Source organism: Rutidosis leptorrhynchoides, chromosome 9, assembly GCF_046630445.1.
Source record: "Rutidosis leptorrhynchoides isolate AG116_Rl617_1_P2 chromosome 9, CSIRO_AGI_Rlap_v1, whole genome shotgun sequence".
NCBI lineage: Eukaryota > Viridiplantae > Streptophyta > Magnoliopsida > Asterales > Asteraceae > Rutidosis > Rutidosis leptorrhynchoides.
This window is the reverse complement of record NC_092341.1, coordinates 61,538,039-61,559,912: the sequence shown is the minus strand read 5'-3', so window position 1 is coordinate 61,559,912 and position 21,874 is coordinate 61,538,039. Positions and strand designations below refer to the sequence as shown.

Below are 21,874 nucleotides of genomic sequence, written 5' to 3'. Positions count from 1 at the left end.
TTTTCTTCAACATCTTGTTTAGTGGGCTTGTTTTGTGGTTGATATTTATATTTTAGTGGATTATTATTTCTTTAACCACCACGGCCACGACCACGACCACGTCCTCGCCCATTACCATTACCATAAGGATGGTTTCTACCATAGTTATGGCTTTTGGCATGATGATGGTGATGGTTATTATAACCACGACCTTGCCCGCGTCCTTGTCCCTGTTTATAATTATTTGCAGTATTTGCTTCAGGGATTGCAAGTGTACCAGTAGGACGGGATTGCTGATTTTTCATTAATAGCTCATCATTTTGCTCTGCAACTAAGAGATATGAATTAAGTTCGGGATATGTTTTGAACTTTAGCATTCTCAAATTTCTTTGCACTGTGATGTTTGCAGCATTCATTGTGGAGAAAGTTTTCTCCATCATGTCTGCATCACTTATTTCATGTCCACAGAATTTAAGTTGTGAACATGTATTATACAGAGCTGAGCTATATTCATTTACTTTCTTAAAGTCTTTGAACCTTAATGTTCTCCATTGTTCCATAGCAGCTGGAAGTAAAATTTCTCTTTGATTATTGAATCTGCTTTTGAGACCTTCCCATAAAACATGGGGATCTTCTACAGTCACATAATTATTTTGTAAGCATTCATCAATATGTTGATGAATAAAGCAACATGCCGTTGCTTGTTCTTTTTCAGAACAAGTGTTGTTTTCATTTATGGCTTCAAGAATGCCCATTGATTTAAGATGCATTTTTACTTTTATAACCCATGGCATGTAGTTGTTTTCAGTTGATTCTAAAGGAGTAAATTTAAGCTTTTTCAGATTCGACATTTTCTATTAAAACAAACAACATGATAAATTATAGTCACTTTATATTCATAAGTATATAAACATTAAACATAAATTTAATATAACATAAATGATAAGTAGGTGACAGTGTCGACCATATGTAAGCAATCATTAATAAATGTTATATAACATAAATATAAATATTAGTAAACATAAATGATAATTAGGCGACAGTGTCGGCCATATAAATGTTAGATAATAGAAATATAAATGTTAGTAACATAAATGATAATTAGGCGACAGTGTCGGCCATATAAATGTTAGATAATTGAAATATAAATGTTAGTAACATAAATGATAATTAGACGACAGTGTCGACCATATATTATTCAGGTGGTATAACCGACCATATATCATTTAGGTGGCAGAGCCAACCATAATTAGTATTTAGATTATCGTGCTGATAACGTGTTATAATTCAGTAGGCTTATAACTACCTTTAGTGGTTTGATTCTTGATGTTATAATTCAGTAGGCTTATAACTACCTTTAGTGATTTGATTCTTGATTAAGAATACTAATAATGAAGTGTAAGAACAAAGATGATAATGGAGAGAAAGAAAGAAACACTTTGTAAGTGTGAGAAATGGTGCAAGTTTAATACTTGCATTCATGGCTATTTATAGCAAAAATATCACAAGTTTAGGTAATACAATAATATTACTTTTGTGTATCAATAATTGACTATCCATTTATATATATATATATATATATATATTATATATTTATATATTATAACATACATTAATATTTTGAGATGTTCTATTTCAAGTGTTCACTTAATATATCTAGGGGTGTGCATGGTACGGGAAGAACCGAAGACCATACCGGACCGAACCGATTTCGAACTGAACCGAGCTTTTCGGTCCGGTCCTTGGTCCATAATTTTACGGATTTTCGGTCTTCGGTCCAGACCGAACCGGACCAAAACCGAAAAAACACTAAAATTACCCAAACCGTACCGTACCGAACCGAACCGATAATATTTGGTCCGGTCCTCGGTCCATGTTTTTGCTTCAAATTGGGATTCGGGGCGGAACCGAACCGAACAAGTTTGGTCCGGAACCGTACCACGCACACCCCTTATATATCAACCAACTAGAAGAGGTTATTCTGGAGAGAGAGGGTTTCTGATTTGTGAAGAAAGAAGTTAGTGGATTTCCTAAACTGTGTGTAAAAAGTGAGTAGACACTTGTAATGAGACGGATGGAGTATTGGTCCTTCTAGGTATACCATGTCAATACAAATTTGATGTAGTTTAAGTACTATACATATTTGCCGTCTGGTTAACTATGCTGTCTACTCGCAAATGATAGAACCGGTACGCATCCGAATAGCTTTTAGCCAACCAACAAACACTTATAAAGAATGTATTAATTATTTGAAGAGTTTAGTACACTAGAGAAATCAAATGTACCCCATAGCAATGGCAGTTGTAGTTTTGCCCCTGTACATCTTGAAGCTTTAAACTTCAAAGTTTATATAAAGTTGAAGATGATATATGCTTGTTAAATCCCAGAAGTCTTAAGTTACGACTCATTATTGGATGCATTCACAAATCATAGCTAAGCATCACAACAATCTATCAAAGTAGAGTTCGGGTGGCTCTAATTCGAGAGATCATAGATTTAGAAAACAAACTACATGATGACTATTGAGTGTTGTCATGTTTTTTGTAGCAAAAAGATCAAACACATCAATATACAAAGGCCACACTATGATACAATACTTATTTCATCATACATACATATTGGACAAACCCAAAAAAAGACACAAGATTTCAAAATTAACAAAAGCCATCCTCAATGACTTTCAAAAACTCTTGAAAACTAAGCTTACCATCTTTGTCAGCATCATAAACATCAATCATCCGTCCACAATCGCTTTCAGATAATCGAAAAAATCCCATACCAGAAAGCACATTTTGTAACTCTTTCGCATCAACGTACCCATCATTATCCTTATCAAACACACAAAATGCTTCTTTCACTTCATCTAAACTCGGTTCGTCTTCAACAAACATATCAACCATATCATCCAACTCAATACTCTCCCTTTGATCATCAGGATCCCAAAACGTACCTAAATTTTCCATCACAATCTTTGGATTCACTCCTAACGCCTTCTTTTTACCTGGCTCGTTTTCCACACGACCAAGCTCAGCATCTGGAGCTTGGTCGTGTGATGGGACCGTGCAACGAGCTCGTGGTGTAGCAATGATAAATTGATAAATAGGGCACGCAAAAAACCGATAGAAGTCATGTAATAAAACAAACCATTCTATACACATGAAACATATGAATAAATACATGAAGAACATTATTGGGTTAGTTCTAGAAACTAGCTAGCTAGATTATTAGTTAGTTTGTGTCGATGATGAAATGGATGATGCATTGCTATTTGTAGAATAAAATTGGAAATTTAGGTGAAAATACATACAAGTCGTCCATGAAGTAGATAGAAAGTGAGACTTGGTTTGGTTTATAGAGCCACGCCATGTCAAGTGAGCTTCCTAGCAATATCGTGAGTATTTATTTACGAATAAAAGTTCATGGATCTTGACGCCGACTCGATATAACAATTGATGGTCTATATATATAATAAATGAATATTAAATAGTTATTGACAATTGGTGGCCCGTGGCCGGTTATTATAATATGATATTTTATAATCTATAGGCGAAGACAAAATGAAATGCAAATGATATATAATGAAAATGGAAATGTATGCGTAGGGATTGGCACCCGCGGTCGACGGTCACGGATCTTTAATACATGTGATCTGTCAGCCAAAATTTTTCTTTACCCGTGGGTACCCGTTTATCCGGCAACGGGTAAATTTTTCTGCCCGTACCCCCAACTCGCGGGTATCCGCAACCCGCGGGTAAAAACGTGGGTTTACAAAATGACACTTCTAACTAATTTTTATTCACGGATACCCACTACCCGCGGGTAAAATCGCGAATAGTTATGAAAATATATTAAAAAATTAAATTATATAATATATACTTAAGTATATGTATGCGGGTAAACGGGTATACCCGCGGGTAACTTAAACGGGCATCACGGATTGACGGGTCGAGTTTTAATCGCGGCGAGTATGAACTACCCACGACCCGCCAACGGGTATAAAATTTTACCCGAACCGCACCCGCGGGTACATTTTTTCATAAATACCCGCCCATCACGGGCACGGGTACCCGCCGGTCACAGGTTTTTATTCACCCATTGCCATCCCTATGTAGGGTTTTCAAAATAACTATATCTGTATTTGATGGAGAAACTCGAAACTCGATAAAATTAGGTCAGGTTCGATCCGGGTTCACAAGTTTAGGATCATTTATGGGAATGGTTTTAGATTTTTAGTCCGCGTTTTAGTCTATAGATGGTTTTAAGTATAAATCTGACTACCCGACCTGTATACCTAAAAATAGACCCGTTTTAGTCTGTTTTGGTAAACTATTTATAATTTATGATGGATGATAAGTAATGGAATGAATTAATCCAGAGGTAAACACATTTTTAGAAGAAAGGGAAGTAGCTTTTTCTTTTTTTGAACATTTTTTCAAACACTAAGATCACACGAAAATATGAACATTTAAAAAAGACACTTTGTGATAAATGTTATTATTTTGGCGGAAAAATGTTCGGAGAATTAACTGATAACATGCATCATTAGTATTGTTATTCTTCGTGCATTTTTTTAGGTTTTATATATGGTTTAGAAATTAAGGTTTAGAGTTTTTGAAATTAAGGTTTAGATTGAATTTTTAACACGAATGACTAAGAGTTTAGGGTTTAGGGTCAAAAACCAAAACACTAAACCCTAATCCCTAAACTCTAAATCGAACTAAATTTTGAAGGAAAAAAACTTCCCATAAGTTGAAAAAAATACTCCAAGAATAACATTCATCACAATGAATGTTATAAGGAATAACATTACTCATGATGCATCTTATCAGTTATTTCTTCGAGCGTTTTCTTGTCAAAATAATAACATTCATTATAAAGTGTTCTATTTTAAATGTTAATATTTTCACATAATCATACTGTTAGTGAAAAAAACAAAATTTCAAAAAAAAATAAATTTACTCATTCTTTCTTTAAAAAAGTATTTTCCTCTTGACTATTACGTTAACGGATATTACTAATTTAATTTTAAACATTATATACAACCTTATGATAATCTCATGATTATATGTTGTACAAATTTTAATACAAATTGTACAATCTTTTATAAAAAAGTTCATGAACACATGTACAAACTTTGAATCATATTGTACAACCTTTATATAATAATTGTATTGTAAATTTTTTTTTAAAAAATTAAAGAGACATTTGTTATTATTAATAATTATTAATACTCAATTTTGAAGCAAATTTTATTATTATATTATTATTATTCAAATATGGGTTCTCTTTACGAGATTAATTACGTTACATATGTATACGAAATACATCTGTCAATAAAATGTTGTAATGTAAGCTTTTATGAGAAGGAAAATAGTAATTGTGATGAAAATTGAAAAATGTAGTAGGAGAATAAATGTAGTTCATTTATTTTCATCAAGTTAAGTATATCAATATGTTTGTAAAAACAACGACAAGTTTCTTAATCGGAATCTGTGATTCCACAGGTCATTAAACTAAATGACTTTAGCATTTACGTTCATTAATATTTAAAACATACTATTATTAAACTATTTCGTTTAAACAAACTCACGCTAATTTTTTTTTTTCATTTACATTTTTGAAGAAATTTTCCACATGTCCTACTTATTTTTATCGTGAGACGTGCGGATCCGTTCCCATATTGACTTGTACGGTACAAACCATCGATGCAGTTCAAGTCCAAATTAACGTCAGTTCAGGCTGCCGTACACGAAATTGCAAAACAAAGAAGATGAGTCAAACAACCAAAAGTAAACGACGAAAACGTCTCCGACCAGAAACCACCGTACAACCACTTCCACCGCTACCTTACCGCCGTCTGCCGTCCGCCGCACTCGTCGACACACAATTCGTCACTGAAAACAACGAATTTACTTACTTCCGTGACCTAACTATCTCGTCTGAGAAATTTTCAAACCCTAGAAGCTTTCCGTACAATGTGAAGCAGCAATGTTGGGAGAAGGCTGAGAATATTAAAGGACGGGATCCAGATCGATGGCGGAAAGATCCACTCGGTAACACAATTTTTCGTAAGCTTATTGGTTGTCCTGGTTGCTTATGTCATGATTACGATCACATTAGGTACGGAGTATTTCATAACGTTACATCTTTCATAACTTTGTATCAATAGTTTAGTTAATTTTGTTTTTATCACATTATTTATTTTGATTTTTAATATACTTTCTGATAAGTTGTTGAACGAATAAAGTTTTTGGTTGACTACATGAAAATTCTGTAGAATAAATGAACATAAGTGTGGTCATATGTGTGATCAGTAAATTGGTTGCTGCAATCTTTTATTATTTGGTTGACAAAGTGTTATTTGATCTGCTTACCTTTTTGAAGTTTCCTGTATCCTGTATGATATTATGTGATTTTTTGCTTACTTGAGTTTATGTCATCTGGTTGAAGAGATTTGATGTCATCATCTGATATAATGATAAAATATTACTCGTAGTTTAATGACTTAAGTTAAGCTAGTCAAAGAAAACATTGACCCTCAATGTGAAATGAATCAAAAAGGTTTTTGTACACTGGTTTATGTGTGTAAAGGGTTACAATAGGAACATATATATAGAGTTGGAGTTTACAATTAGGTGCCCTATAGAACTATGCTAATTACCATTGAATACTTATTCTAATTCGTCCCAGCAAATGACTCGTAGCTTGTATCATAAAAGAAAAACTTGTACCTGATAGCGTCAGTATGTCAACTACATAATATTTATATATATAAATGGTACAATAGATTCAACTTCCATGTGCTTTATATGAGCATGTAAATGGGATTAGTTGAGAGATAAGTTGCACCTACATTATCATATCACACTGTAGGATAGGAAAACACAAACAAATAGTTCTCAGCTAAGATAATTAGATACACGAACGGTCGAGATGGTATTAAGAATGAAAATTTGTCAAAGTTAGAAGACTGCAGAATAAGACTGCATAACGTGATCGGCGAGATTGAAACATGATTTAATACTAAATCATTAAATCTCATTCCATATTCCCATGTTATCAATTAACAAGAATGTGATTTATGAGATGGTAATACATTGAAAACAATCTCAAATTCAAAATTCTTAATTTGTAGAGCTACAATTAAAACCACATTGAAATAAATAATGGTAGACACATCACTCGAGTACCCACACTTAATGATTAGAAAATGGTAGGTGCCAACCCTCAAATACTAAATTATGAGAAGCTAGAAACGCAGATGCATGTGAAAAATGTGCAGTGATTGAAAATATGAAGATTTTGATATTTGTCGATTGAAACTATGAAATTTAAGTATCATTATTGAGTGATTAAGTTAATACTTCATATTAAATTATCTTTTTCAATAGGCATTATTATAAGAGCTCTAAATTAGTTACATGATGATTGGTTAAGATATTAAAGGTCACTATAGTCATCTTGAAATCTCCTGCTACTCCGCCTAATTTAAATGCAGTTTTTTAGATTTCAAGTGAATCCATGGGTTAACAAAAAGTCAGCTCGTTGAGACACGGCCGGTGGAGATGGAATAGGAGGAGTGAATCCACCACCGGCTGACAATGCACTACTCATTTGGGCAGACGAGCCCACCCAGGAGTTAAGCGAAGTCCGGCAAAGGGCTCCGAGGGAGTGGCAACTCGCTTGTTATGAGTCTAAGGAGCTTCTGTTAATCTAATTTAAGGTCTCCAATCTAAAGTCACAGTTGAGCAAGGAGTGAATCATCATAGAGTGAAAAAGAAGCCTTTAGAAACTGGAAATAGCGGAATAAATACCAAGTCTGAGAAATAAAAGAAACCTAACTGTCAAGAAGTGAGGAAAACTTCTTGCAATATGGGCGGCATAGAAACTAATGAGAATTACATGATGCTATTGATTGAGATGCTGGTAGGTGTGGTACTGTTGAAGAACTTTGCTAACATCATACATAGGTGAGTAATAAATAACATGTTAGCTCGAAATATAAAAGTATATAAAAGTTATGTAACTCTTAATAAATTGAGTTGTTACTAGTGTTTTCAACCTTGTTTCTGCTTTGTACACTTTAGTACAAAAGTTTATGTATGATGTTAAAACAAAGTTGAAAACACAAGTAACTTATCAATTTCTTACGACTTACATAGATTTATATACTTTTGTTTTTCCGGGTAGTATGTTATTCATTGCTCGCTTATGTATGATGCTAGCGAGTTCTTCAATAGTATCATGCCTAACAACATCCCAATCAACAACATCCATGTAATTCTCATTGGTTTCTACGTTGTTTGTTTTGCAATTACTTTTCCTCACTTCTTTTGAGTTATAATTTTTTAATGTTTCTCATACTTACTATTTTTTTTACACAACTTCTGTGCAAGCTAGAGCTATTCCTCAAGAGCTGGTCAATTTAGCACAAGCCGTTGATTCAAGAATTCAAGAGTACTGGAGAGAGATGGGTGCCTACTCTGGAGCTCATAGGTGCGTTGGTGAGGGGTCAAATAAAAGGAAAGGGTATAAAAGAAGAGTATGAGGGAAAAGAATACATAAAAGAAGAGTATGAGGGAAAAGAATACAGGGTGTTATTCTGATCACCAAACTGTGTGAGGAGGCACAAGAAGTACAATCTAAATGCTCTCGAACTGAGGAAACCGATGATGAGATAGCTGAGCAAGAAGATTTTCACATGTCCTACTTTTCTACCGCACTCTTCGACACATATTTCATCGCTGAAAACGACCAGTTTACTTCTGTGACCTAATTATTTCGTTTACTTCTGTGACCTAATTATTTCGTCTGGGAAATTTTCAAATCGTCGAAGCTTTCTGTGCAATGTGAAATGTTGGGAGAAAGCTGAGAAATTAAAGGACGGGATCGTGATCGATGACGGAAAGATCTACTTAGTAACACAATTTCTCGTAAGCTTGTTGGGTGTCCTGGTTGCTTATGTCATGATTACGATCACAATATTCCGTAAGCTTGTTGGTTGTCCTGGTTGTTTATGTCGAATGAAACTATGAAATTTAAGTATCATTATTGAGTGATTAAATTAATACTCCATATTAAACTTTCTTATTCAATAGGCATTAATAATAATTAATATAGGAGCTGTAATTTTAGTTACATGATGATTGGTTAAGATATTAAAGGGCACTATAGTCATCTTGAATCTCACGCTACTAAGCCTGCTTTAAATGCAGTCTTTTTTAGATTCCAAATGAATTCATGGGTCAACGAAAGTCCAACTGTGAAGAGGAACCCGAAGTTGGTAATCTAATTTACGCTCTCCAATCTGAAGTCACAGTTGAACTAGGAGTGGATGCAATAAACAATCATCATAGAGTGAAAAAGAAGCCAAAGAAACTGGAAATAGTGGAAAAAAATAGCATGTATGAGAGACCAAAGAAACCTAATTGTCAAGAAGTAAGGAAAACTTATTGCAAAACGGGTGGCATAGAAACCAATGAAAATTGCATTGATGTTATTGATAGGGATGTTGTTAGGCGTGGTACTGTTGAAGAACTTGCTAGCCTCATACAAAGGTGAGTAATGAATAACATGCTAGCTTGAAATATAAAAATATATAAAATTTACGTAACTCATAATAAATCGATTTGTTACTAGTGTTTTTAACCATGTTTCAGGTTTTTACTATTTAGTATGTATGATGCTGAAACAAGGTTGAAAACACAAGTAACAAATTAATTTAATACGAGTTACATAGATTTATATATATATACTTTCGTTTTTTAGATAACATGTTATTCATTGCTCGCTTATGTATGATGCTAGTGAGTTCTTCAGCAATACCATGCTTAACAGCATTCCAATTAATAACATTCATGTAATTCTCAATGATTTCTATGTTTTCCGTTTTGCAATTACTTTTCCTCGCTTCTTCCCAGTTAGAATATTATTTTTTTTTTTGTTTCTCGGGCTTGCTATTTTTTTACACAACTTATGTGCCAGCTAGAGTTATTACTCAAGAGATGGTCAATGTAACACAAGCCCTGATAATTAGATGTCTACCCCTGGAGCTCATAGGTGCGTTGGTGAGGGGTCAAGTAGAAGGAAAGGGTAAAGAAGAAGAGTCTGAGGGAAAAGAATAGAGGGTGTTCGTCTCATCACCAAACCGTTTGAGCAGGCACAACAAGTACAATCTAAACGCTCACGAATCGAGGAAATCGATGATGAGATAGCTGAGCTAGTTGCTTAAGTACAATCTAGACTCTCATGAATAAGAAAATTTTCACGTGTCCTACTTATCCTTTATCGTGAGGCGTGCGGAGAACAACCATCTCGGTGGATCCGTTCCCTAATTGACCTGTATGGTACAAACCATTGATGTAGTTCGAGTCAAAATTAACGTTGGCACCAGCCACCGTAAAGAAGATGAGTCAAAAAACCAAAAGTAAGCGACGAAGTCACTCAACTTCTGCCAACTCTTCGACACATACTTCGTCGCTGAAAACGACGAACTTACATACTTCCGTGACCTAACTATTTCGTATGAGAAACTTTCAAACCCTTGAAGCTTTCCGTGCAATGTGAAGCAGCAATGTTGGGAGAAATATGAGAAAATTAAAGGACGGGATCCTGATCGATGGCGGAAAGATCTACTCGGTAACACAATTTTTTCGTAAGCTTGTTAGTTGTCGTGGTTGCTTATGTCATGATTACGATCACATTATTCCCTACTCTAAGGTACCTTATATAACTTTATATCTCGCATAAAACTGTATGTATAGTCTTGTTTTGTTTTATCGCATACTGTAATATTCTTTATGATTTATACTCCAGTATATAATATAATGATGAATGATGATATACTGTAATATTCTTTATGCTAAGTTGTTGAACAAATAAAGTTTTTTGTTGACTATAAGAAATTTTTGTAGAATAAAGGTGAACATAAGAGTGGTCATATGTGCGATCAATGTATTGGTTGCTGCAACTTTTTTCTTATTTGGTTGACAAAGTAATAGATGATTTGGTTACCTTTTTGAAGTTTGCTGGATGATATTGTATGATATTTGCTTGCTTTATTTATTGTCTTCCGGTTTAGGTGATGCTCGTGGTCGGCATTGTCGTTATTGTTATTACTATACTTTTAATCAAGGTTGCAAAAGACGCGAGACGGGGTCGAGACGGTCGGGTCCTAAAAGGGTCGAGACGGGGTCGAGGCGGAGGTCTAGACGGATGTTGACTAACGTTGACTTTTAAATAAAAATGTTATATATTATATATATATTGTACATTACATTATTCCAAACATAAGCATTTCACACATGTTTAAATACTTCAACATTTCAAACATAAAAAAAGAAACCCTAAGTAATAGCACAGCGTTTAATTTTTATTTTTTTTATAAAAAAAAAAAAAAAAACTTGAAAAAAAATCAGAAAACCCGTTTTTTCCCGTCTCGGACCGTGTTTGACCGTCTTTTGACCGTTTTTTGGCCGATTTCCGTTTTTTCAAACGTTTTATGTATAAACGGGACGGGGCACTCCAAAATCCGTCTACACCCCCGTTTTTTCCGTTTTTTACAACACTGCTTTTAATAGACACGAGTATGGCGAGCAATGCAACAATGGTCGATGGTGATACTAGGCTTGTTAAGACTTTGAAAACATCACATTGTCATGTAAGTTGAAAAATGCAAACTAAATTTTAACATCTGCAGTGATAAATGATTAAATGATTCATCAAAATTTAATTTGTGAATCGTTATATAAAGACAAAGAAATGGTGGACTCGTCTTCTGCTCATATCTGCAGTTTGCATGTTATATGTTTATTCCATGTTGTGCTTTCCTAATACTCTTATGTGCCTCTTCTTGTTAATCTTGCAGGGAGGCCGAAGCACATTGGAAAATTGTCAGGTTCTACAGGTAACACGTTCCCTTAATCGGTTATAAACCTTTTCAAAATTGCCACCTCCACTAATGATTGTTTTTTTGGTGTGTGTGCTTTGCATGTTATTTATTTTTATTGATTAGATGAAACAGCTATGTATGTTGTTTTTCCTGTAAGGGCTTATGGGCCCATGAGTGTTTCTTTTCAGGCGACAGTTAATCGATCGAAAGGGAATCGTACGGAGATGTCTAGAGCTGATCTTATTTAAAAGAGCTCTTATTGCAGGGTTTCAGGTACATTAATAACAGCTACTGGTGTGACTGTGATATAATGTAATTACATTCGCCAGCAACTGGAAATGCAAAAAATGACCCTTTTTATGAAAAACTGCAGGGCGTTACATGGATCTTCTTGAATTGTCAGCCTATGGTAACGTTTGCAGAGGGAAAGATTCTGGAGGATGTAGTATGCAATGATCACACATCAAAGTATGTTCCAATTGTATTTGTATTCACTAGTCATAATTCTGATATATATGTATATAATAACTGAAATGAAATTGGTTTTATTCTAATTTTTATCCTTTTAGCCCCAACTTGTTTAGAGAATAATGTTGGTCTTGTTGGTTTATTTCCGCTTGGAAAGATGGTAAATGGACACAAACGAACATCCTCTTTCGTAAAGAGCGTTCAGCCACATGTTTGCAAACAGATAAATGAAAACACAGAAGCAAGTTCAGATTTCACTACAAAGTAGTCAAATAATTTCTATAATAAATAGCATCCATTCAGTTAAGCACTTAGGTAAGATCTGCATTACTAACCACAAAAGGTGATTAGGTCAGCATGAAAGGTTGTGATATGTGATGTGTGACTTGTGAGATATGAGGATTTAGAATCATAAAATTCACCGAAATGAAGCTGCCTTTTTTAGATTACGGCGACGATATCAATCTAATGTGATAGGAATATTTCTACACCAACACCCCACCATATACACAACATAACATGTGAATTGGTGAACCTTAAAGAAAAGATTGTTGAATGTTTGCGAACGTTAAGAAATGAGTGTGACCTCAATGTTTGAAATATTTATGTTTTAAGTTTGAAATATTTTTTTTTTTTTTTTTTCATTCTTTATGGCCGGAGGTCCCCCTTGAAAGCAATCTCTTTACCCGTCGAATAGAGAGAGGAGGACTTTCTCCGCTCTTGTGAGTGTTTAACTCGGGGTGGAGAAATGATTTCTCTTTATTCTAGGATAGAGGAAGGATTGTCTACATCTCACCTCCCCCATACCCCACTCTTATGGGATTGGGTATTGTTGTTGTTGTATATGTATGTATAAATATATATATGCTTAATTTATGCATTAGTAAAAGTCAATGTTGGTCAATGCCGGACTCGTCCGCGTTTCAACCGTCTCATCCCTCCAAGGTCCGACCGACTCATCTCTGACTCGCGAGTTACCTTGTCGGATTTTAGCTGAGCTTGAGATGATTTTACCAATGAATGGCCTGGATTGATTCTCCAAAATTTCAGCTTGAAAAAAAATCAGTGAATTAAATCTTTATTTTTATATAATTCTACAGAAGTGACAAGGTTTGTGAGCTGTTGATTTGGTTATATAGATCATTTAAAACTGCTATATTATAGACCTCATCCTCATCCATGTAGACAAATCTGGGCCACTGTACTTCCACCACTCCTTTATGGAAAAAGAAGAAAGCAAAAATGTTCATTTTTAAAGATATATAAGATAATAGATATATGGCATTTTGGGTCCACAAATACAAAGCATGTTATATAGAATGTGGCCTCAATTTGATTAGGAAGTAAAAATATCTTGATCTTTTTCAGGGCTAGTTCTCCTGGTACACATATTTTTCTTCTGATGTTGATATGCCTACCCTGTATAATCAGGATTTACACTTCTATATAGATATAAAGATATAGCGACAGGTACCCAATAATAATGATCTTGCATTAGTGAGTTGTACCGTACTAGCCATCCCTCCATATCATTAGGCTGCCTAATCATAGGGTTTTATATGTCCCTTTTATGAGGGTTAGGATGTGTTCAAGAGTTGATATGCATTCTATTTTATAGGTGGCAAGATGGGCGAATTGGGTCCAGGGTTAAACGAATTATCTTTTAACACAGGTCGGAATGAGCAGATTAGCCAGCAAACACTTTTTGTTCATTTCTTAGTAATTGTATAAAAAAAAATAGACTCTAGGGAGCTCTAAACAACCCATTCGATCGTTCGATTATCCGTTTAACCAAAATATTAATCAATCCTATTTGACACAATTGAGAAAAAATAAAACTCAATTTTCTTTATCATAGGTACACTAGAACTTGTTGATTTGCAAGTCATGCGCATATTTAATGTATTAGCATTGCAAATTCAAGCTCTTTGCAAGTATCCAGTTTCCTATATTTAACTGGATTTGTTTATGACAGATGACCTTTTTATTCTTGTCACCTTAAACAGCTGGATTATTAAAGTGGTAGGATCAACAGGTAAGTAACCATTCGGGGGGAAGCGGGGGAAGCAAAAACTTTTTTTTTTTTTTTCGTTTTTTGAAAAAACTTTGTTCACGAACATTATAGATGAGATGAAAATATGAACATTTAGTAGACACTTTGTGATAAATGTTTTTATTTTGGCGGGAAAATGCTCGAATACGTAATATATACCAATTATCGTGTTTTTCGAGCGTATTTTGAGGTTTTAGCTATTGGGGTTTAGATATTAGGGTTTAGATATTAGGGTTTATAGGGTTTAGATATTAGGGTTTAGAAATTTAGGGTTTAGGGTTTAGATTTAGGGTTTAGATTTAAGATTTAGATTGAGTTTTTAATACGAACGGTTTAGAGTTTAGGGTTTAGGGTTTAGGGTTTAGGGTTTGGTGTTTTGGGTTTATGGAATAAACCCAAAACACCAAACCCTAAACCCTAAACTCTAAATCGGGCTAAATTTTACTTCACAAAACATGAAAAAAAAACGTTCATATTCTTCACGAACAATATTATCTTGAATGTTATTTTTGTCGATCGTTTTCCCGCCTAAATAATAACATTCATCACGAAGTGTCTCTTCTAAATGTTCATACTTTCGTGTGATCTTGATGCCGAAAAAAAAAAATTCAAAAAAAATGAAAAAAAAAAACATTTTTGCTTCCCCCGATTGGTTACTTCCCCATTGATCCTGCCCCGATTATTAAAACTATTTTGCAGGAAAAAGTTACTAAAACTTACAAGAATCTTAAAATCTAAAACTATACAAAAGAAATCCTACTTACTTCCTTTGTTACTATATTTTCTTACATCTTATTCACACCGAATCAGTGCGCTATCTAAAGTTGCGTATTAGGCCCTTTCTTGAAAACAATTCGACCTAGATAAAGCGGCTGGATTCGCTTGTAATACATTACATGGTTCTATTTCCGTACGTTTCTTTTCTTCATCCCCTTTTGCTTGAAACGCCTTAAACGCATGTCGTCCAGTGGCGGTTCTAAAGGTTAAGGTGTGGGGTCATGGCACCCCACTACTTTAAAAAAATTTTATAGTGTATACTCTTCAAAATGTATAGGACACCATTAAATTTAGTTAGAGGACCCCATATATTTTTAAAATTTATGATTTTTTAAATATTTTTTAAAGGTAAACATCCACTAAAGTAACCTTAAAAAATAATTAGCTTTGAAAAATATTTTTAGGACGCCATTGAAATTTCATCCTAGCCACTGATGTCGTCTGTCACTGTTTTCATTCTTAATTCCGAGCGTTGCCCATATAGAACTCTTTACAGCTTCATCTGGATCATCTATTCTAAGAGTAACACGTCCTCTTAATCGGCTATAAACGTTTTCAAAATTGCCACTTCCAGTAATGACTGGTTTTTTGGTGTGTGTGCTTTGCATGTTATTTATTTTTTATTTTTAAAAATATAACTATGTATGCTGTTTTTCTTGTAATGGATTATGGACCCATGACGGTTTCTTTTCAGGTAACAGTCAATCGATTTAAAAGGAATCGTATGGGATCTGATCTTATTTAGAAGAGCTCTTACTGCAGGTTTCAGGTACATTAATAACAGCTACTGTTTGCATAAGTTTATCCATCGATTCGGGTAAAACACGATTGTTTTAACTGTGATATCATGTAGATATATTCACCAGCAACTGGAAATGCAAAAAATTGACCCTTTTTATGAAAATCTGCAGGGCGTGACATGGATCTTCTTGAATTGTCAACCTATGGTAACGTTTGTAGAGGAAAAGAATTTTGGAGATGCATCATGCAATGATCACATATCAAAGTATGTATTAATTGTATTCACTATTTATAATCCTGATATATGTGTTGATTACCTTAAATGAATTTGGTTCTGTTCTCATTTTTACCCTTATAGCCCCAACCTCCCCCATTTAAGTTCACATCAATTTTATTCATGTTTTATTCAATGGAAGCATCTTCAATTTGTTTCTTTATGTTGTTTCATTGGTGAGAAGTGTAATATGCTAAAAATGAGCGGCTTGGTAGATTTTATTCAATTGTGAGGTAGATCGTAGATGTAGGTGAACCAGTTTCATTTCACAAGGGACAATATGGATAGTGATGTTCATCATCATATCAAGAACATGGTTGCAAAAATCGCTACTTGGGGAGTAGTTGGTCGGCACTTTTTAGGGAGTACTCAGATGTTGCCTAAGTTTGGCTTCAACCGATTTTGGCCGAGTTTTGACCAATCTTGACTGATTTTCCGAGTAAGCCCGAGCTTTGGCCGAGCTTAACCAAGTTTGAGTTTGACCGAGTATTTGCCAAGTACTCCCCGAGCTGTCAAAACGAAGTACTCGCTGAGTGATTTGGAGTTCTGCAATACTGATCAAGTGGATAAATTGCAAACACAAAGGCTCTAGGCTGTAAATGAACCAAAGAAATACATATACGTATAAAGATTGTTCATCTAAGTTTAACTGAACAAATAAATGAATATAAACTTACAAATGAACATAAGTTTGTTCTTTATGTTCACTTGTTTATAGAATAAGGTTGGTTTATTCTCGTTTGGTAAGATGGTAAATGGACAGAAACGAACATACTCTTTCGTGAACAGCGTTCAGCCACATGTTTGCAAAAAGATAAATAAACACATAGAAGCAAGTTCAGACTTGACTACGAAGTAATTAAATCATTTCGAAGATAAATATCATCCATCAGTTAAGCACTTGGATGGTGGCATTGAGTTTTGTTGTTGGTGTAGTTAAGCACTAAAGTATGATCTGCATTGCTAACCACAAAAGGGATTAGGTCAGCATGAAAGGTTGTGATTTGTGACTTGTGAGATTTGAGGATATAGAATCATAAAGTTCAACAAATTGAGGCTTCCTTTTGAGATTATGGCCAAGATATGATAACAATCTAATGTGAAAGGAATATTTGTACACCAACACCCCACCATATACACAACATAACATATGTGATTTGGTGTACTTTAAGAAAAGATTGCTGTATGTTTACGAACGTTAAGGAATTAGTATGATCTCTATTGTCGTTGCTTAATCTAATTAAACAAACGTAAAAGCTTGTTCATGTTTGTTCTCTTCCTAAATAAATGAATATATAAACGAACTTTCCATTAAATGGTTTTGAATGTTCTATATGTTGCCTTAGGCATAGCTGTTACTCGTATGAGTCACGAGTAGACTCTTATGATTCATAAAAATATAACTAGAATCATAGTCTAGTAGGAATTAAGACCACACTTTTGAATAGAAGGGAATATTATATGTGAAATGATATATGAGGCATATAGAAGGGACTGATTCTTTAAAAAATCAGCTTGAAAAAAACTCCAAAGTGAAATAAGAGTTTATTTTGCAATTTGATTTTATAGATCATTCAAAACTGCTTATATTATAGACCTCATCCTCATCCATGTAGACAAATCTGGGCCACTGTACTTCCACCACTCCTTTATGGAAAAAGAAGAAAGCAAAATGTTCATTTTTAAAGATATAAGATAATAGATATATGGCATTTAGGGTCCACAAAAACAAAGCATGTTATATAAGAATGTGGCCTCAAATTGATTAGGGACTGAAAATATCTTGATCTTTTTAAGGGCTAGTTCTCCTGGTACACATATTTTTCCTCTGATTTTGATGTGCCCACCCTGCATAATCAAGATTTACACTTCTGAACAGATATAAAGATATAGTGACAGGTACCCAAATGGTAATGGTCTTGCGTGAGTTGTACAGTACTAGCCATCAATTCTGCATTTAAGGGATCTATATGTCCCTTTTATGTGGCTTTGCATTTTGTTTTATAGGTGACAAGATGGATGGGTTGGGTTCAGGGTCAACCGAAATATCTTTTAACACAGGTCGAAAAGGGCGGGTTAGCCAGTAAACACTTTGTCTATTTCTTATCAATTGTATTAAACATTGATGCTTTAGTTATGATCACAAAAGCAATATGTTACATTACATGGTCTATATCATTGAACCAAATCATTTAGGATGTTCGACGTATTAAAAATTAGACTTTAGGAAGCATTAAACCCATTTAATCGTTCGATTGTTCTCCATTTGACCAAAATTTTAATCAATCCTACTTGACCCAATTCACACAAAACAAAACCCAATTTATCTTATCAATTATTCATTTTTCTTTAAATGGATTTGTTTTTGAACGATGAGAACCAATTTCATACTAACTTTTATTCTTGTCACCTGAAAAAGCTGGATTATCAAAACCATTTTGCAGGAAAAGGTTACTAAAACTTACAAAAATCTTAAAATCTAAAACTATACCAAAAAAAAAAAAAAAAAAAAAAAAAATCCTATTTACTTCCTTTGTTACTATATTTTCTTACATCGTATTCACACCGAATCACAGTGCTATCTAACGTTATTAGGCGTTTTTAGGCCCTTTCTTGAAAACAATTCGACCTAGATAAAGCAGCTGGATTCGCTTGTAATACATTACACGGTTTTATTTCCGTACGTTTCTTTTCTTCATCTCCTTTTGCTTGAAACGCCTTAAACGCATGTCGTCTGTCACTGTTTTCATTCTTAATTCCGAGCGTTGCCCATATAGAACTCTTTGCAGCTTCATCTGGATCATCTATTCTAAGTGTCTTTGGGATCAAAATTGAACTCCTTTGTTTCTTCGCCTCTTCGTGGGACCCATTTGGATTCATTGGTTCTCCATCTAGTGAATGTTTTCCTAATATCGATCCGTTTGGATGTAACCAAGAAACCGAGCTCCAATAAGACGAAGGGTAAATTGGCATATGAGTGTATCCCGGAGGGAACATAGCTGGAATCGGCATTGGATTCCATGGGTTATACGGAATCCAATGAATTTGACGATTGAAATCGTTCGTTTTAACAGCTATTGAATTGGAAGAACGATCATCGCTTTTTTCGCTAACGCTTGAATTGGGTCCAACATGTGGTGTATTTGAACCAAATGAAAGGACTTTTGGTGAATCAGCAGTAAATTCAATATGATTTGCTGTTGCTGTTACTGATTCAAACGCATCTTCGGAGATTATGAAACGACAATGTGATGGTGTGCTCTTCTTTTTCCGTCGACCTGCGCCAACTGGCATGCTTCTCATGGTCCCACCAGCGGTCCAGTATCTTTGGCAACTCTTGCAAAAATGGCGAGGCTGGTTGATATTCGAATTGTTGTAGTAACAAAACTTTGTATTCATACTGTTACAACGAGGACACGGTAGAATCTTATCGGGTTTTTTCAGAGTTTTAGGTTGAGAATCCATCGAATCGCCTTCGATTGTAGTACTTTGTGGGTTTTCGGATGTACCTTGTTCTTCGATAGGTGGAGTTTTCGGATTATCGTCTGATTCATCTTTTTCTTGATCCTGAAGATTTGAGAACATAATAAGATTAGCAAAGTAGTTAGAAATACATGAAATTTTCATAGCTAAAAAAGACCCAAATTTTGTAACTTTTTCATTGGGAAAAAAACAAAGTTATCATCTCTAGCAAAGTAGAAAGAAAAACATGAAATTTTTATAGCTAAAAAGACCCAAATTTTGAAACTTTTTCATTGGGAAAAAAACAAAGTTATCATCTTTAAACATCAAAAGATGAAATTTTGTAACTTTTTCATTGGAAAAAAAAAACAAAGTTATCATCTTTAAACATCAAAAGATGAATACAATTGAAATCTAAACTCGACCCATTAATACCCAGAGATTTTTATCAAATGGGTATATCGAAAAAGATTTGAGAACATAATAACAATAAAGATTAGCAGAGTAGAAAGAAAAACTTGAAACTTTTCATAGCTAGAAAGGCCAAAATGTGAAATTTTCTAACTTTAGCAAGAAACAAAGTCATGATCTTTAATCATAAAAAGTTTTATAAAATTGAAATCTAAATTCGACCCATTAATTTCCTGAGATTTCTAACAAATGGGTTGTAATCAGAATTGCAAAATAATTACACATACGTGTGGTGTAAGTAATCTTGATGAACAAACTGTTGCATCATGTATGTTCTGTTTCTCTTCTGAATAAGTAATTTTGGGTGTTTCCGGCAACCCAATCTTTTTGCCGAACAATATGATACCGGGATCAGTCGTCATATTCCGGTGACAGTTATCGGCGGCTAAGAAAAGTAGTAGTGCTAGTATTGTAGCGTAAAAATCTAAGTACGAATAATAAAACTGTATATGAGATATAATAAGGAGTTGTGAAAGAAAGGTGGATGCCACGTAAGCAATGGAGAGGGATTGTGAGCCACAAAATTAGTTGTGGCCTTGATACGTTGAAAGTGTTGATTCTTTTGGGTGCATACGAAAGTAGGACTAAATTGGTTAAAATATGTCTGGCACATAGTTATTGGTTGTTTACACGGATATTATCGTACTTTGTGGTTTTGTATCACTTTTTTCTCCTACCTGCCTCTTTCTCTTAAAAAATTAAAATTCGAGTTGTTATTTAATATTATTATTTTTATTTTATAAACTTTAAATTAAAGTGTCAAAGGATATGGATTCAAAGGTAACAATGTACTGAAATGTTTAAAATTTTGTAAATTGTTATCTTAATTTCCTATAACAGTCAGATAATACGAGTTGGATTCCACTTGTACCATATTTTGTACCTTGAATTCTTGTAATAGGTTACCTCAAAATTGGGAAAAAAAAAGTTTGTCAAGTAGAAAAATTTAGGTTGCTGGTGCTTTACTCCCTTCGTCAACCCTAATTATTAAGAATTATTAGGATGATCTTTTTTTTTTTCCTTCTTTTTTACTGTAGTTGGTCACCGTGGTAAAAGTTACGTAGGCAGTAGGTGATCCTTATTAGTAACGATCGTTTTGGATTGAGAAAAACATGCAAGAGACATGGTTAAACAAAAATAGAAAAATACCACATATCCTGAATTAACAGGATTAACGGTATTTTTTTGATGACTATTATTTTTATTATTGACGGCGTAACTTGTGCAATACGGTGACTTGTACATGCATCATCCTAGTATCTAGGGTAAATTGCGTGTCATGGTCGGTCCTGAAAATTTAAGTACGTAGAATAAGGTGAAAAGGGCATTTATGCTGTAACGAACAGTATAAGGTATTTAAAAAAAGGCCCTAAATATAAGCATTTAAAAAAGGTCCCTTTAGGTTTTGCTAGAATGTTAGTAAACTTTAATTTCGTCTTTTTGTAGGGTCATTGATTATTGTTTTTGGGCCTATTGTGTTTCGCCTTCGTTGCTTCAGTTGTATTTTTCTAGTTCTCATGTTTTCCAAATCTCCGATTATGGCTATATATATAAAAACATTGGGCCCCCTGAAAACTCTTAAAACCCGAGCGATCGATCACCTTGTTCTCCCTCCGTACCTCCTCTATCACATGAAATTTTTTCATAGAAATATGATAAAACTAAAGTAGACTTCTATTAGTGATAAGATTAATATAATTGATTTTATAATCGATAATCAGAATTTTTCCTAGATGGTTTAGCTATATTGGCCAAAATA

The 21,874-nt window shown here is 34.2% G+C and overlaps 3 protein-coding genes across 5 annotated transcripts; 1 reads left to right on the top strand and 2 right to left on the bottom strand.

Annotated features, from left to right (window-relative positions):
* Nucleotides 1-2,633: 2,633 nt before the first annotated feature.
* On the bottom strand, nt 2,634-3,137 carry LOC139868096 (probable calcium-binding protein CML45). The gene has a single exon (XM_071856434.1). The coding sequence runs from the start codon at nt 3,135-3,137 to the stop codon at nt 2,634-2,636; it is 504 nt and encodes a 167-aa protein (XP_071712535.1).
* A 2,544-nt stretch (nt 3,138-5,681) lies between these two features.
* LOC139865880 (uncharacterized) lies at nt 5,682-12,515 on the top strand. 3 transcript variants are annotated; one of them, XM_071853983.1, is made up of 4 exons: nt 5,682-6,032; nt 11,846-11,884; nt 12,058-12,142; nt 12,243-12,515. In XM_071853983.1, the coding sequence occupies exons 1-4, from the start codon at nt 6,013-6,015 to the stop codon at nt 12,399-12,401; spliced, it is 303 nt and encodes a 100-aa protein (XP_071710084.1). In that variant the 5' UTR covers nt 5,682-6,012; the 3' UTR covers nt 12,402-12,515. The 3 variants fall into 3 exon arrangements, 2 of the variants coding, with proteins under 2 accessions (XP_071710084.1, XP_071710083.1); XM_071853982.1 differs by having other exon boundaries at nt 5,682-6,099; XR_011765144.1 differs by lacking the exon at nt 5,682-6,032 and adding an exon at nt 9,756-11,638 and having other exon boundaries at nt 11,846-12,142.
* Nucleotides 12,516-18,573: 6,058 nt separating this feature from the next.
* Nucleotides 18,574-20,546, bottom strand: LOC139866469 (cyclic dof factor 1-like). Its single transcript, XM_071854704.1, has 2 exons — nt 20,343-20,546; nt 18,574-19,749 (listed from the first exon to the last, which is right to left on the bottom strand). Exons 1-2 carry the CDS (start codon nt 20,475-20,477, stop codon nt 18,784-18,786), a joined length of 1,101 nt encoding a protein of 366 aa, XP_071710805.1. The 5' UTR covers nt 20,478-20,546; the 3' UTR covers nt 18,574-18,783.
* Between the last annotated feature and the right edge of the window lie 1,328 nt (nt 20,547-21,874).